The sequence below is a fragment of the Phalacrocorax aristotelis genome, chromosome 14 (genome assembly GCF_949628215.1).
Source record: "Phalacrocorax aristotelis chromosome 14, bGulAri2.1, whole genome shotgun sequence".
In the NCBI taxonomy this organism is placed as follows: Eukaryota; Metazoa; Chordata; class Aves; order Suliformes; family Phalacrocoracidae; genus Phalacrocorax; species Phalacrocorax aristotelis.
Window position 1 is genome coordinate 3,379,002 of NC_134289.1, and position 15,749 is coordinate 3,394,750.

Genomic DNA, 15,749 nt, shown 5'->3' on the forward strand with positions numbered 1-15,749 from the left:
TTGTTAGAAGAATTTTTCTCTGCTGAGTGTTCCTTGTTTCCTCTGTTGGAAAATAGTACTGTGCCAAGTGGCAAAAAATCAACTCTGTACAATCCATCTGTGTTTTTGCAAGCACTCGTTGTGGTCGGATGCCTAATAAAATTAAGGGTAATTGGCTTTATATGTTATGATGTATAACCTCGTTTTTGGGTTTTGTTCAAGACTGTCTCAAAGACCTACAAATTTGTTCTAATGCAATAAGCAGTTCATTATTGTTTTCTTAAAACAGCACAAAAATACAAGACAAGTGCTTTGGGTGGACTGTAGTTTATTGCTTCTTTTGAAAGAATAAGCTGTCCAGACTGTGTGTAATAGAGTGTAATTGCAGAACCTGAAACTTCTGGAGTATACAAGGAAATAGGTTGGTCTCTTCAGAGGTCCAGAGAGGAACATCCCATGCAGTCACTTGTTTGTGCTCCTTGGCTTCCTTCCCAGGGAGTTTCTGTTTGGCCAGGTTGCCAAGTTTTGATCAGAATCTTAACTACTGTCATAGTGCTTATTACTTTTATTTCCTCCATTAGAGGCTGTGCTGTTTCTTTATCGACTATCAACCCTATTTGATGATTGTCTTAAACACCCTGTTTAAGAGTTGCCTCTTCACTTGTGGATGTCGCATTGCTCCTAAATGTACCAGGCTGTGGCCCTGACACCTGTTACCCATTCCAGAGGATCTCTCTGTCTGAGAGCACTCCACCACCACTGCATCCAATTCCCTGATCTTTGTGAGATTTTCAGTTTGCAGCTTCAGGCTCAGAAAACCAAAATCACTGGCCATCGCAGGATGGACTATAAGGTGTTTAATTAGTGAGCAGAAATGAAGTTTTTCTGCGGGATACTGCAATTCATGGACTGTCTCTTCAGCTATTTAATCTCTTAAGGTATGCCTTCAACAGAAGAAGAATTCCCTTTTGAACCCAGCTGTGGGAGCTGCTATTAGAAATTCAGGATGTATTAAGATGAATTGGGAATATAATTTTTGACCGTAAAACTGGCAGTCCTGTTTCCTTTTTACAAGATTAAATTTGGTTTTTCATTGGGCCTTAATTTAGTGGCAAAAATAGGAGTCTGTAATTTGCTTACTACTGCTTTAATCTTTTGGAGGTCTCTTCAGATGTTTCTAAAAATGACTGACTTCAAAAAAATCTTGAGCAGCTGGGAATTTACTGACTGACTGTTTTCTTTTTCCTCCCCCACTAAATTGTCGCTAACAAGATGTGCTTCAGTAACATTTTGAAAGCGATAATGCAGTGTCTTTGAAAACAGATTTCTGAAACTTCATATCTGGCTTACTATTGCTCTTGCTCAAAGTCTTTGAGGTTTTGAAGAAGGAAGGTTTATTTTATTTTCCACTAATGGTAAAGACATTTAGCTAGTTGTTGGTGTTCTGGCAGTGGAAAACTGCATCTAACTGCTTGTGTGTACTGCCAAGGATTTACAGGCTTTAGATACTTAAACTGAATCTTCAACAAATAGACACCACAGAAGGGAGAGGCTGAAGAACAGAAATAAACTGTTCTGTGAAGAATAAGAAATAATGGAATGTTACTTTGAAGACTGGTTGGAATTCTCTGTCAGCTCTGTTTGTGGTTTGTTTTCTTTTAAACACAGGTGTGAAGCACAAATCCTTTTTAACAGCTGAAGATTGCTTTGAGCTGGGAAAGATTGCCTACACTGAAGCTGATTACTACCATACTGAGCTCTGGATGGAACAAGCTCTGAAACAGCTGGATGAGGGAGAAGTGTCTTCGGCAGATAAAGTCTACATTCTGGACTACCTGAGTTATGCTGTGTATCAGCAGGGGGATCTGGGCAAAGCCATGACACTCACCAAACGCCTTCTGGAACTGGGTATGTGAGATCTGCAGCTCACCACAGTCTCACTGTGTTCGAGCAGGTGCTAGCTATGGATTTGCACGGAGTGTAGTCTTGCCTGCATTCTGACATGTATATGGGTTTTTAAAATTGATTGTTACTGATATTACCGTTAACATTTTGATGTGTAGTTTTCAGTAAAATGAGACTTGTATTATCAGAAATCATATTGTGCTACTGTATTTTTAGATGGACAATTATAGTCTCAACTGCTATGTTGGAAAGTGTCATGGTTAAGGGCTGCTTCTTTCTGTCAAAGTATTTTCTGCCTCCTGTCTCTGGCTTGTAACCTCTTACCTGCCTTCGTCATTACTTCCTGAAATTGGTCCTCTTACTACGTCTTCCTTTCCTGTGTTGAGATTACTTCCCATTAGGTATAGACAAGAAGAAAATTAATGAAATTGAAACTGACTTGGTGATACCAAAATCTCTGCAGATTATTTAAAGGCAGATTAAGCGTACTTGATATTAAAATATTGGGAAAATAAGAAATACAGATTGCAATACAGGGAGCTAAGATTCTGTCTATTTATGAAATATGAAAAGTATTTATGCTTCTGTAAATATTCCACTGATTGACTGTGTAAAGGATGCCATGGGAAGTTCAGAACTAAACCTAATATAGCAAAGGTTTAGCAAGAACCATTTGTTAATGAACTGAAGCAAATTCTGTAGGTTTAGTGAAGGTTATTAAAAGCTTTGTCACCAGAAATCTTAATTCCCACCATGGAGGTTTTAAGGTTTAAAGCCAGTTATGCTCTCCCAGCTCTCTCCCTTTACCATTCCCTTGTGTCTGCCTCTCTGGTGAGATTGGCTGGAATAGACAAACGCTTTTAATGCTTGGACCCCTGTGCCTGCTGAGGATCCTGGCCTCACAGTAAGCACTTTCTTAACTGTGAATGAGTTGAGCGTAGCTCTGAAAGCTCCTTGTGTGTTTTCCTTCAGATGAGTAAGGATATGTGCGTGCTGCAGACTAATGTCGCTTCCAGTTTAGCTTGGAGTTTTAGCTGTCCTGTGAATGCTCTCAAACCAGAGTATAGATGCTCCTGATTTCTGTTGGAGGAGCAGTAGTGTGCATCTGTGTGTTTTGGTGGGGTGGTTTTGTTGATTGGGGGTTTGGTGTTGTTGGTTTTGGTGTGTGGGGGTTTTTTTCATTCTCTCTCTGGATACTTCCTCACAGGTTGGAAACTTGCCAGTGATAATTCTTTTTTTTTGCAAATAGATCCTGAACACCAAAGAGCAAATGGGAACATGAAATATTTTGAATATATCATGGCTAAAGAAAAAGAAGCAAATAAGTCCAGTACGGATTCAGAAGACCAGATGGAGAAGGAAACAGAGGTTAAGAAAAAGGATTACCTGCCCGAGAGAAGGAAGTACGAAATGCTGTGCCGTGGGGAGGGTCTCAAAATGGTAAAGTGGAGTAGACTGTTTTCAAATGTATGTAACTGACCGTAACAAAACAATGTCAAGAAATTGTGGTGTGAAAGCAAGGAAGTTGTTACAGCAGTTGGCTGAGTGTGTAGAACTGAGGATTAGCATGTGTTGGATTTCTTCCCCATTTCGTGCTGTCCAGTAGACAAAGTAATACCGCCACAGGCGCTGCTGACTAACTTGGATGTGCTACGTAATTAATTGAACAAGGATGCTGGAAGCCTAGGTTTACATATGGAATTGAATGAGGGTGGGTTTTGTGATAAAATTATTTAACAGGACCGTGTAAAGTACTGCTTGTTGCAGTATTACAGAGTAACATTAATGTGCTGAACGTACTAATTTCTCAAACTTAAAGCATCGCTCTAAATTGTAACATCACATTAAGGTAGTGAAGGTGAATCATTCCCATCTCTTGTTCTTAGGATGTCTTCTGTTTCTTAGAGATATTAATGTCATATGGAAATTCTCTGATTATCTCTTGCTCCGCCTTGCTTTCAGACTCCTCGGAGACAAAAAAGACTCTTCTGCCGCTATTATGACGGAAACAGGAATCCTAGATACATTCTGGGCCCTGTCAAGCAGGAAGATGAGTGGGACAAACCTCGGATTGTTCGCTTCCTTGACATCATCTCCGATGAAGAGATCGAGACTGTGAAAGAACTAGCAAAGCCAAGGGTAAATGCCTTACACTTCGTCTTTTGGAATATTAAATTTCCTGTGTAGTTTTCTGTGTGAACGTGTGCGATTCTGTCTCATCTTGAATGCAGATGTGTGTGCAGTGTGCTCACACGTTGCTTTTCTCACCATGTAGCTCTTGGTGACACATTCTTTGAAGGAGACAGCTGTAAGTTCTGTGTAATTAAGAGAGCCAGGTGACAGCAGTGCAGGATTGCCAGACTCCTCTGGCCAACACAATTTCAGTGCATGCTGTTTCAGATAAGGGGAATGTTGTCCAACAGAAAACAAATGTACTGCAGCTAGGTTGCCTTGAAGCATACCTGTCATCTGGTTTTTGTCTGGTTTTCTGTTTTGTTTTTTTCTTTAAGTCTGTATTTGTCAAAGTTGTGACACGGAGAAGAGTGCTGTCTAGGGAAAGGCAGTCATTCCTCTGGTCCTGGAATTCCACATTATTGTCTTACAGACAAGAATGAATGGTTGCATTCTCCGTTCATTATAAAACTGACTTCTGTCTCCCAGGCTTTGAAGTTGCCTGCAGATGAAAGAGCTTTAAGAGGGCAGTACTTAATCAGTGGTACTCAGCTTCTTATTGACAATGCCAGCTCATCACATCCTATTTCAGAAACTGGATTCCAACCTTCTTGTTTCTGAACACAGAGTAATGCAGGGCAGCTCAACTGTCAGAGTAAACAGGGGTGTCCAAGGCAAACAGCAACCCGATGGAATTGCCTTCTGTGCCCAGTTGGTGCACCTCTACATCTCAAGATGTGCATTGAAGGTGTAGTTAGTGAAACTGCTTTATTTTTCCATCAATTACCATTTACTTCTAAAATAAGATTTGAACTTGTGGAAATAGAATTTTCATGCTTTTTTGCTTTGTTTTAGGCCTAAATGGCTTTTCATCCAGAGAGGGCTGAGCAAATAGAGACTGGGGGATAAGTGGCATTAAGTATAGGACAAACGGTTGTCTTGGCCTGCTGCACAGTAAGCCAACTGTGGGTTATACATGGGTGCATTGAGGATGAGGCTGTCCTTGGCCACTGCACTGGGTACTAGGTAGCCTGAAAGCGATTTTAAAGCTTCCTGAAGGCTGATGCGTTGTATTTCTGAGATAACGTTCTGAACTGTAAGCAGGAAGTACAAGCAATTCTCTTCACTTACCTGTAAAATATCTCTTCCTGCTCTCCTGTCAGGCAGCCTTGCTGCAGGTCTAAAAATCAGAGCCACGATTGACTGTTGATGATTAAGCCCTGTGGCTGCTGCAGAAGTTCTGGCATTATGTCTGTGGAATATGACCAAATCACTTCTTTATGGAGTAGAAATAAGCCTTAGCACTTATTTATATGGATCTCTGAAATGTTGCTGTTCTAACTTTTAAACTTGCTGAGATAATTGTCTTCCTATCAAATAGTTGGCTCGTGGTAAAGACTTGCAGATTCATATAGCTTATTAATGTAGAAGCATCCGTATGCCATTAGCGTCTCATGTATTTCCTACGGCCGAGGCCTTGCAGGGTTCAGTAACGAGTGTAGCAAGAGGATTGTGTGTTTTGAGACTGAAAGGTCATCTCCTTCCTGATGCTCGGGACGCTGCTTCTTGGAAGACAGTGCTATCTGTTCTGTGCCTAGCCTTCTGATGCTCTGGTGGCATAAGCCAGCAGGAGTAAGGAAGCCTTACTATTCGCCTTTGGGAGTCTCGCTGGAATCAGAGTTTGTACCTTGACTCTTACATGTCTGCATGGGATGAGAGGAGAGGCAGCATATGAAGAACTCCCAGTACCTTTTCTTGTTAGTAGCTGTGGAAAGGCCTTGATTTACTTAGTTTATTTTAACAATAGAAAAATACTTATTATTGTTTGGACTTGGTGTGCCATTTTGTGCCTCTTGCAGAACTTGGGCTCTGCAACCCAACCTTCCCAGTTATGAATGATGGAGAGTGTCTGATAATACGCAAAGAAAGTTAAAGGGTGCAGAGAAAGTTCTTGGAGTACTGACGTATATGGGATGGCATCAAGTAAATGGATTGCAGTGGAGGGAAAGGAAGGCCTTGAAACAAGAGTTCTCACTCCATGTAACGTGGGGAATACAGTGTAAATGTGTCCATGGACTAAGCAATTAGTTTGTGTTAGCAGTCACAGTGGTAAAAGAGTTGACTTGAGTGGTGCTTTTGGTACAGAAAGAATCAGAAGGATAGGGTTTTATTCATCTTTTGCTTATACAAGATCGCAATATTGCCTGGATTCAATTTAACTGCAAAACTCATCTCATGTGCACAGGACAAGTGGTAACAAAGGACCAATTATACATGTGCCATAATACTTTACTGCTTCTAGCAGTTGTTGCAATACGAAGGAAACGAAAACTTCTAGTTTACTTTATTTGGATGACTGTTCTTCTTGCTACAGAAATGGAAACTTTACTTCCTGGAAAACTTGATCTTCTCTAATGCTCTGTTCTTTTTAAAAAAAGAAACAAACCACAAAAGAAAAACAAACCCTAAAAAACGCTTTTAGTAAAACTGGAGACTCCCCCTCTTTCCCCATCACTGCTTTATCCGATCCTACTCCCTCCATAAAAGAAAAACCACAGCAAAAGGTGACCGGGTGGCTTGCGTGGCAGCTTGCGTGACATTTCCCCTTAGGCTTCTGAATGGTCGGATTGCTGTGATGCAGTATGTGCTTTGTAATGCAACTATTCTGATGGTTCGCTTCACAGCTGAGGCGAGCCACCATTTCAAACCCCATAACAGGAGCCTTGGAGACGGCACATTACAGAATTAGCAAAAGGTAAGAGAGCTCTATGCCAGATGTTTTGGGCCTGTAATGAGTTTGTAGATTCTGCTCATTATGGGGAAAAAAGAGGTGGTCTAAAAAGACAACTTTGGCCTTGTAGCCCACCGCTTTAGTACATGCAGATCTGTAACAGGCTGTTACTGCTGAGTTTCTCAGTCTTTCCCTTCAGCTAGAAGTTCTGGGGGTGTATTTTGATGGCTTCTTTTCATTTTGTTAGTCACCTTCTCGGTGCGTGTTCTAAAATGATGATCTGTACAAGAAGCAGGTCTCTACAATCGGTGTAAAAGAATTTGTGATGCTACAAAACCTTCAGTAGAATCTAGATTTTTTTTTTAAATATTCCCTTCTCCTTCCTCTTCTCACCAACCAAAAATTGTTCTCCCTTTCCTTGTAAAACCTAGCAGACCACTTGAAGTGCCTTTATGTGTGTAAGAGATGTTTCAAGTCCTTCCTGTGCATGACAGCTAGAGTGGCATGGAAAACACATATTTGTTACTTACACAGCATTCCATTGTCTGAGATCATCTGGTGCTCCTGCCTGGGCTCTTACCTGCTGCTAACACAAATCTGGCAGAATGAGTGAAAAAAGCTCTTTTTCACTGGGCTCAGGGTGTTTTTCCAGCTTGTCTGTTAAGTACTACGAGTCTTTAATTTAGCCAATGTTTTTCAAAATTGGCTGGCTCTAAAAGAAACCACTTGCTGCCTGCCCGCCCCCTTGTCCCCCAGTTTTAGTAGTAGTGATTACAGATTGGCCATGGATTCCATCAGTGTTAAGCTGAAATTCTGAAAGGAGTTGAACTTCTGGGTGAAGAGGAATTGTCTGTGAAACTCAGCATCATAAATTGTTTGCAGAAAGTCACTAGTTTAAAACAAAAAGGAAAAAGAAAAAAAGGAGGAAAAAAGTGAAAGGACAATCTAACCAAATTTTTCCAACCAATTTGTTTTCATTTGGACATGGCAGCTACAGCTTCTGTTGCCCTTCTAATATTGCTAATTTAAGAGCATTGCATACCATCCAGACCAATCGGAACCCTTTCAAACACCTGTGGCTTGGCAAAAAAGCAGCCTACTAGGTGGGTAAGCCCTTGTCCTTTCTCTTTTTGTAGCTGAGCCGTGCTACTGTTCATGACCCTGAGACTGGGAAACTGACTACAGCACATTACAGAGTCTCTAAGAGGTAAGGGGAACGTCTTCCACAGGTATACCCAGTCTGAGGAAGTCTGTTCTGGGGCTGTACTGCTGTGTCTCTAAATGTGGGGCAAGTAAGGATTTTTGTGTAACATTTACGTTCTTAGTATCTCTTTAGAAGAAAGAGAATGGCCTAAAACAAAGCGAGCTGTTGTATAACAAAGCAAGCAGTCTGCTGAAATAGAAAATAGTTCTATATGTCAGTGGTAGCCAAAACAGAAGTGCCCTCTTTGGCTTTGCATGGCTTGTCTAATGCAACTAACACACTAAAATGTTCACATCATGTGGGGTTCTGCTTGCACTAACAAGGAGCAGAAAAGGCTGCCTGTGTAGCTCGCCTATACCACTAAGCTTTGGAATTGATACTTGGTGCTTACAACTAGGCACTGATGAGCTGCTGTTATTCACAGGAGCAGTGCAAATTCAAGCTAGTCCATAGTTATAAAGAATTTCTTTGTTTAAATGATTGAAAATAGTTGCTGCTTTAATAGAAAACGAGTGTTCTTTCAGCTTATTTGAACAAAAAACCTGAAAGTAGAATGGCTAGTAGCGTAAAAGTTTTTATTTAGCTATGAGTGTCTTTAAAAAGATGGAAGTGCTTCAAAATACTGGATCAGAAGAAGTTGGTTGATCTCAGGAATGATTATAGCTCTCACGGAAACTAGAAAACCAATGTAACTAAAGTCTGACCCTTAAAGCACGCTTGTTGCAAGTAGTGGCGAGCTGAAAACTATACATTGAAAACCGCCTTGCACCTTTGGCGGCATGCAGGTCTGCTTACTCATCAGAGCACATGCAGGTAGCAGGAGTCCTTTGGAAACTGTCTGGTGAGCTCTTACGTGGTTGCTCCTTAAACTACCTCCACAGACCCCCTCCAGAGTGATGTTAGGAATCTACCTCTTCCTATTGGACATGTGTTGCATTTAGTTTTTATTTTTTTTGTTTTTGATTTAAAGTCTGTCCGTGTCCTATCTTGGTTACCTGTGACTGCATATTTTAAAGAAAGAATTTATTCAGTCCTGGGATTTGTCCCCTGTGACACAGACCGGGCTGGGGCATTCACTGAGGAAACTTGTTGATCTGTTTGAATGTATCCTGCAGTTTGTGACAAACCTAACGTGCTGCTAATAGCAATTAAAGAAGGTGACCGGATTGCTAATTGAAATTGAGATGCATAACTGGCCCCTATTTAAATAGATGATCCTTAGCAAAAGAACTTTTTATTCAGAGTTTTGATTTTTTAATTAGTGGGAAGTATTATGCCTTGAGACCATCACAGATGCTGCAGTCAGGAAAAAATAGTGCTAGACAACACCCATCACGAAAAGCCAATTCCCTCATGAATGTGTGCAGCTGGTGGTGCAGCCAGATCCTGTTTGCCATCACCTTGTTATTGGCTTTATGATGTGACAAAATAACTCCTAGGGCTTTAATCTGGAATTAACCATGTGCTGTACCTTGCCTAGGGACTTTGTGGAAAAAAATATAAGGGCAGCTGTTGCCTGTGAAGTGCTGCTGCCTCCTTGGTGTGGTGTGCCACAACCCCGGACTAAATAGAGCCTCAAGTCTAGTATGTGTTGAATTGAGACCCTGGTGGTCAAAAAGGTGGGGCTCCAGGACTTCCTTGCAACGTACCCAAGGAACTCAGAGAATTAAATCACATTTTTCTGAGCTAAGATGTTTAATTCCGTATCTCACTGGAAACTGGAATTAGAATGGCAAAAAACCCTACAACTAAATGGGGTACAGCACATTGTGAGGTTAGCGTAGACATTTTTTTGAGGGTAGGAATGGACTTGAGGGTGGAGGGGGCCTTCCCTTTTCATGCTTCTCTTTGCCTTTGCATTCCTCTATGGGCAGATTGTTTAGGATGTACATACTTCAGAAGAGAACTTGGCACCTAAAGCTATAGGAGGAGGTAAAAGCCACCCCCAAAAACCCCAAGCCAGGCTACTTTAGAAGGATCATGTTATTAATGCTGGATCACTGAACTTCTCTTGCAGAACCACTGCTAGAAACATCTTTCTGTTAGAGCTGGTTTGGATTCCAGATGAATCATTGTGCCTGAAAACCAAAAAATGCTTGCTTTATTTTTTTAATAGATGACTGCTTTCCCCCTTCAAACATTCTTTCCTAGCAAATGCACTTCTAAATTACAGCATTCCTCTCAGAGGACTACTGTTTGCTGTGCAGTACGTGGCAGGCCGTATAAAAGGGGGCACCCTGCCAGCAGAACGAGGAGCACCATCAAGCTGTGCTGTGTGCGGTACCAGAATAAACTCAGCCACCCTCACACTGCTTTTAAAGAGGCTGCTTTTTTTTCTTTCTCCTCCCAGCAGCCAGTCGGAGCTTGTAGCAAATGAAGTTTCAACTTCAGAAATACCAATCTGTGCTTTCATTCACTCCCTGTTGCGTCTCTACTAGTACTTTTTTACATACTTGGTACATTTTAGAAAGTTTCTAAACACAAGTGCCAGTATTTCGTGTGACCGATGACTGTAACAAAAACAGCATTGAAATCAGCTGGTGCCGCGCTGGCATTGCTGGGACTAAGGACGTAGCCGTCGGACCGACTGGTGCAGTTGGAGGAGATGAGCTTTTGGGCGTATAAGTCCTTGTATATCATGTAGCTCTGGACAGTTGTCTGTTTTGGTTTCCTAATATACTGCTTATTCTAAAATTGTTTCTGCATATAAGTATTGTGCTATTAAAAAAAATCTAAGATACCTGATACAGAATTCTAAGAGGGAGGAGTAACTGTAATTCCTGCTAGCTGTTTGCAGTTAATATAAAAAGTTGTTAAAAGCCAGATCTCGGTGTGAGGAAGATGAAAAATCAATCCCCCAGCAGGAATTCAGCATACTGAAATTCTTTCAATTTCTATAACATAGTAGTTCCTGGGTGTCTTTTTACAAAGCCAAGCAGGGCGCCAAAATGCCTTCGTAATCAGGGAATTTTGGGCTTTGGGATGGTAGTTATTAAGGAAATATCAAATCCTGCTGCAAGTAAAATAACCCACGTCTTAAAGGGTCATGCTTATGACTTCCCAGAAATAAGCTTGTCCCTCTTGTGATGAAGTTTTCTGCCTGTAGTGGACTCAGAGGTGTCAGCTGGTAAAAAAATATGACAGAATGCTGTTCATGCAAGGTAACTTGTCAGATGAGCAACTTAGCTTAACAAATGTATGTTGAAGAATCGAGCTGTATGCATTTACAGACTCACGCTGAACCTTGGCCTATGCATATATTAAAAGAAAAAAGTTTGCTGAGCACAGTTTAAGGTTGTTAATTCCGCATCACGTATGACACTGGTGAGGGAGTCTTTTTTTTTTTATGGACAAGAGCAGGAAAAAAGATTCCTTTGCATAAAAGAATACATACCTGCTATAAATGGTCTTGAGCGTGCTTCCTTTGGCAGCAGAGGACCAAGGCTGAGAGTAGCCACGAGAGAGGATGATGTGGGACAGATTGTTACATTCAGTGAAGGGTGCTAGGCAAAGCCTGCAGTAACGTCAGAAGGTACTTGCTGTGCATCCTAAATGCAGCAGGCATGGAGACCTCCTGATGCTGGATAATCGGTACAGGGTGCTGCAGGCCCTCCTGAGCTCTCTGCCCTCTTGGAAACAGATTTCATGATGCTAAGAGGGTTAAATTACGCTGTAACCCCTCACGTGAAACTATTCAGCACTACATGCCTCCCCCTAAGTTTCGCTCAGCAACCAGCAGACAGGCTGGCACTTGAAATATGGTTTCAGTTCCCTGCTTCCTCTACCTTTCATATATAGTACTTTCCCCTTCATGAAAGGATGTAGTATTCTCCCTGTTGAAAGCATTCACTGTAATTCTACATAACCAATATGGCAAGAATGGTTGCTTTTTTTCTTTCTTTGGGGTTTGTGGTGGTTGTGTTTTTTTTTGTTGGTGTGTCCCATCCCGTCCCCCACCCCAGCTTTTGTGCATAGTCTGTACAGAGGTAGCTAAAGTCTAAGCTTTGAAGCTGATGGCTGTGTTGGGGGCTTTTCTTGTGCATTAAGTGTGAGGTTGGGATTGCCTGTGTTTCCTGTTCAATGTGGCTGCATAGCATGTGGGGGTGTAGCTGCCTTTTTTCCTCTTTTGGGGGGGGTGGGGGGGATGCTTCATATAAGTAGTCTTCGTGCTCTCCTACCACATTAAATCAAAGAAGGTTGCAGTGTAACACTTCCTTATACTAACAGTGTTCAGAAATGGATGAATCATGGTACGTGTTTGTGCAAGTCTGTCTTGAGAAATCTTATTTCTTTTATTTGTAGTTCATGTCATTTAAAAAAAGCTCATAGAGATTCTGTAACCTGTGTCAGTGCCTTGTGTCATGTGTCATGCTACCGTTCCTCCCATGCAATGTGTTTTGTGTTTTTTAAACAGTTTTTAATTTTAAAAAAACCAACATTAATTTAGTATAGATGCGAAAGTTCATTTGAGTAGAAATAAAACTACGATGTACCTGCCAGCTAGGTTCTGGGCATAGGTATTTCTATCCAACAGTCTTGTAAAAGCAGCAGGAACCATGATGAGCCCAAAAGGCCGAGTCAGATGCTAGAAGAAAGGTAGAACTAGCTGGCTCCCTTTTTGTGCAAAAAGGGGAAATCATGGGGCCCAAATCCATCTTTTCTGTTTTAGTGACTAGTAGGGGACTGTCAAGGTAACTAGAGAGGAGGTCTAGGGAGGGTAGTGAGTATGCTGAGAGAGGGAAAAGAGGAGCAGATAGAACGAAGGTGCATTGGCTGGAAGGGGAGAAGTAAAGCATCATGTGAGCCGATGAATGGTTAAAAAAAAAAAAGACAATATCCAAAAGAAAAGGCAGTGGGTAGATGAAATTGATCCCCCCCCAAGAGCAAAAAATTTATCTTGTCAAGAGGTGAAAAATGTGTTTGTTTTCCATCTAAGCAACTGGATGTGTTCGTGGCTGGTAAGGGTCCAGCAGGGATGTGCAGAGCTGCAGTTATACTAAGCTTGTGCCCTTTTCTGCCAAACGCTGCTGTTCTGGGTATGTGGCTGCTGCCGGATGATATAGCTGCTCTTCCCAGTCACGCAGCTTTCAAGAATGAGCACCCACTTAGAGTAGAAAATGCTACGCTGGGTCTGGGTGAAGGCAGCAATTCTCATGTAGAACTGCTTCGCTACCTGTTTGTACTTTTCTCTGCTGACCCATTTGCCAGTTATTTAAAATGTAGCATTTCTAGCTGAAAAGTTCAAATTTACAGGAGGAGAGAGACATTTTGAAGATGCCTTTGGAACTGTGAGGCTGGCCTTTCACATCTATATTAAAAAAAGTTGGGTGTGTTTGGGTTTGGTGGTTTTTTTGTCTTTAAAAACCATTGTGTACCTGAAACGTGCTAAATACCAAATCTGTAATAGGCTGTTTTGGCAGAAATTGTTGAACAGGGAAAAATGGTAAAGAGTTTTATGTGTTATTTAATTGTTTCATAATGATTTTTAGGACCATTGCACAGGTAAGTAATATGAAAGGACAGATTACAGAGCACTTGCCTGTAAGTGCATGACATGTGGAAAAGCTGAGTTAAAAAAATCACATAGACTCTGTGTACGCTAAGTAAAGTAACTCACCTGTTCCTTTCCCGAGTGTTGCTTCAACATGCATCAAATGTGGGGTCTAAATTAGCTGTTTGGAATGGGTAAGAGGAAAAGTAGTTTGTGCCTGTTTTAGAAAACAGTTTGAAAGCAGACTGCACTGTTTACAACATTTTCTTCAGTCATGTGGTAGTCCACTGTGGGAATTAAGGCTGTTAGTTTTTTAGAGCTTCCTTAAACCAGTGCTGCAAGTGTTCTTTCCAGAAAACATGTTTATTAAATGCAGGCCCCTGTAATGCCCTCAAAGTATTTCTGATAAGCCTACCATGTTCTTGAAAAGTACAAAAAAACTCAAACTCGAAGTAATTCCAAATGTTGCACCTGTACTGCTAGCTTTGCTATGTATTACTACCATATTTTATTAATTTTTATCATCATCCCCCCCAGTGCTTGGTTGTCTGGATATGAAAGCCCTGTGGTGTCTCGCATTAACACAAGGATACAGGACCTAACAGGACTTGATGTCTCTACAGCAGAGGAGCTACAGGTAAACTGTTAGGACAAGTACAGCGGTGAAGGTCAGTGGGCATTTCATTCTGGATGGCTTTGTGTGCAGCACCATGCTTGCTCAGGTAGTGTTGGTGAGGTGGCCACAAAAGCTCATTCAACCCAGGGGAAGCTGATGTGATGGCTGGTTTGACTCCAGGCCCTGGGAAGAATGAGTGGGGTTTTTATAGGGAGGAAGAAACAAAGTTGTCCTTGCAGAGTAGCGCTTACTGTAGTGTGAAATAGCTTTCTGTTGCTAGAGGAAGACAGTAATAATTGAAACTCCTGATCGTTGGTGAAGTGGATCACAGAATCACAGAATGGTGGGGGCTGGAAGGGACCTCTGGAGATCATCCCATTCCACCCCCTGCTTGAGCAGGCACCCCCAGAGCAGGGGGCACAGGAATGCGTCCAGGCGGGGTGTGAATGTCTCCAGGGAAGTGACCCCACAGCCTCTCTGGGCAGCCTGTGCCCCTGCTCTGGCACCTGCACAGGGAAGGAGTGTTTTCTCATATTGAGGTGGAACTTCCCATGTTCCAGCTTGTGCCCGTTGCCCCTTGGCCGGTCACTGGGCACTATTGAAAAGAACCCAGTCCCATCGTCCTCACACCCACCCTTCAGACGTTTATAAGCATTGATGAGATCCCCCCTCAGTCTTCTCTTCTCCAGGCTGAACAAAACTAAGTCTCTCGGCCTCTCCTCGTAAGAGAGATGCTCCAGCCCCCTGATCATCTTGGTAGCTTTCTGCTGGACTTGCAGACTTCTTACCGGGAGTACAGTGCATCTTGTGGTGCCAGTCTTGGATGTGCTGCTGCTCCTGTAGCCAAACATTTTGGGGCTCCCTGGAGCCTGGGGCTGTCCAGAAGTTTCAAAAGTTTCATGGTCAGGTTCTATCACCTGAGAGTCATTAGGTCAGACAGTGGCAGGCACTCAGAAATGGGAGAATGTCTTTACCATTCAGCAGGGGGTGGACAGAAGAGCTTTCAAGGAAAGCTGACCCTGCAGAAGGGAAGGTTCAGCTGCAGCTTTGCTGGGAGCTGGTGTCCAGTCGAGAACTGCAAAGGTGGAGTGAAGGCCTGAGACCCTAAAGTTTGGACTCAGGTTCTGGGTCAGCACTGATGAGGAGAGTGGGTGAAGTCAGAGCTATATCTGAGAGTAAACCCAGAAGGACTTTGCTGTGTACAGGACGATTTAGCTGGCAGAGACTTGCACTTTCCTTTGGCTTCACTTTTAAACCTCATCAGCTGAAAGGTGGTAGTTGATGGTCAAATTCTTGCCTGGATAAAATACTGCTTTACTAGATTTTTTTGCTTCTCCTTTTACTGTAGGTAGCCAACTACGGAGTAGGAGGCCAGTATGAGCCTCATTTTGATTTTGGAAGGGTAAGTCCTGTTTTCCATCTCCACCTCTTTCTGCTTCACAAGCACTGTGTTTCTCTCTTTCAGGTGGCAAATTATGGAGTGGGAGGACAGTATGAGCCCCACTTTGACTTTGCACGGGCAAGTAAAGAGATGGAGGAGAGATAGTCACCTGGTGAAGCCTGAGCCTCTTGGCTGTGGCAAAATTTTTATTCTTTAATGTCTATTAAATTTTGTAGCTCTTCAACTTTTCTAATCCGTGTTAGTGGAGAA

General features: G+C 42.2%; 1 protein-coding gene across 8 annotated transcripts in view; it reads left to right on the forward strand.

Annotated features, from left to right (window-relative positions):
- The window catches only part of P4HA1 (prolyl 4-hydroxylase subunit alpha 1), a 37,615-nt gene that overhangs the window by 14,334 nt on the left and 7,532 nt on the right, over positions 1 to 15,749 (forward strand). For 3 of the 8 annotated variants that reach the window (XM_075109312.1, XM_075109308.1, XM_075109314.1), the window contains exons 6-11: positions 1,648 to 1,887; positions 3,134 to 3,324; positions 3,847 to 4,023; positions 6,741 to 6,811; positions 14,020 to 14,119; positions 15,447 to 15,500. In XM_075109312.1, the coding sequence (XP_074965413.1) occupies positions 1,648 to 1,887; positions 3,134 to 3,324; positions 3,847 to 4,023; positions 6,741 to 6,811; positions 14,020 to 14,119; positions 15,447 to 15,500 (833 nt within the window). Of the gene's footprint in view, positions 1 to 1,647; positions 1,888 to 3,133; positions 3,325 to 3,846; positions 4,024 to 6,740; positions 6,812 to 7,923; positions 7,995 to 14,019; positions 14,120 to 15,446; positions 15,501 to 15,563; positions 15,622 to 15,749 lie in introns of all 8 variants that reach the window. The other 5 variants (XM_075109313.1, XM_075109309.1, XM_075109315.1 and 2 more) reach the window with 3 other exon arrangements.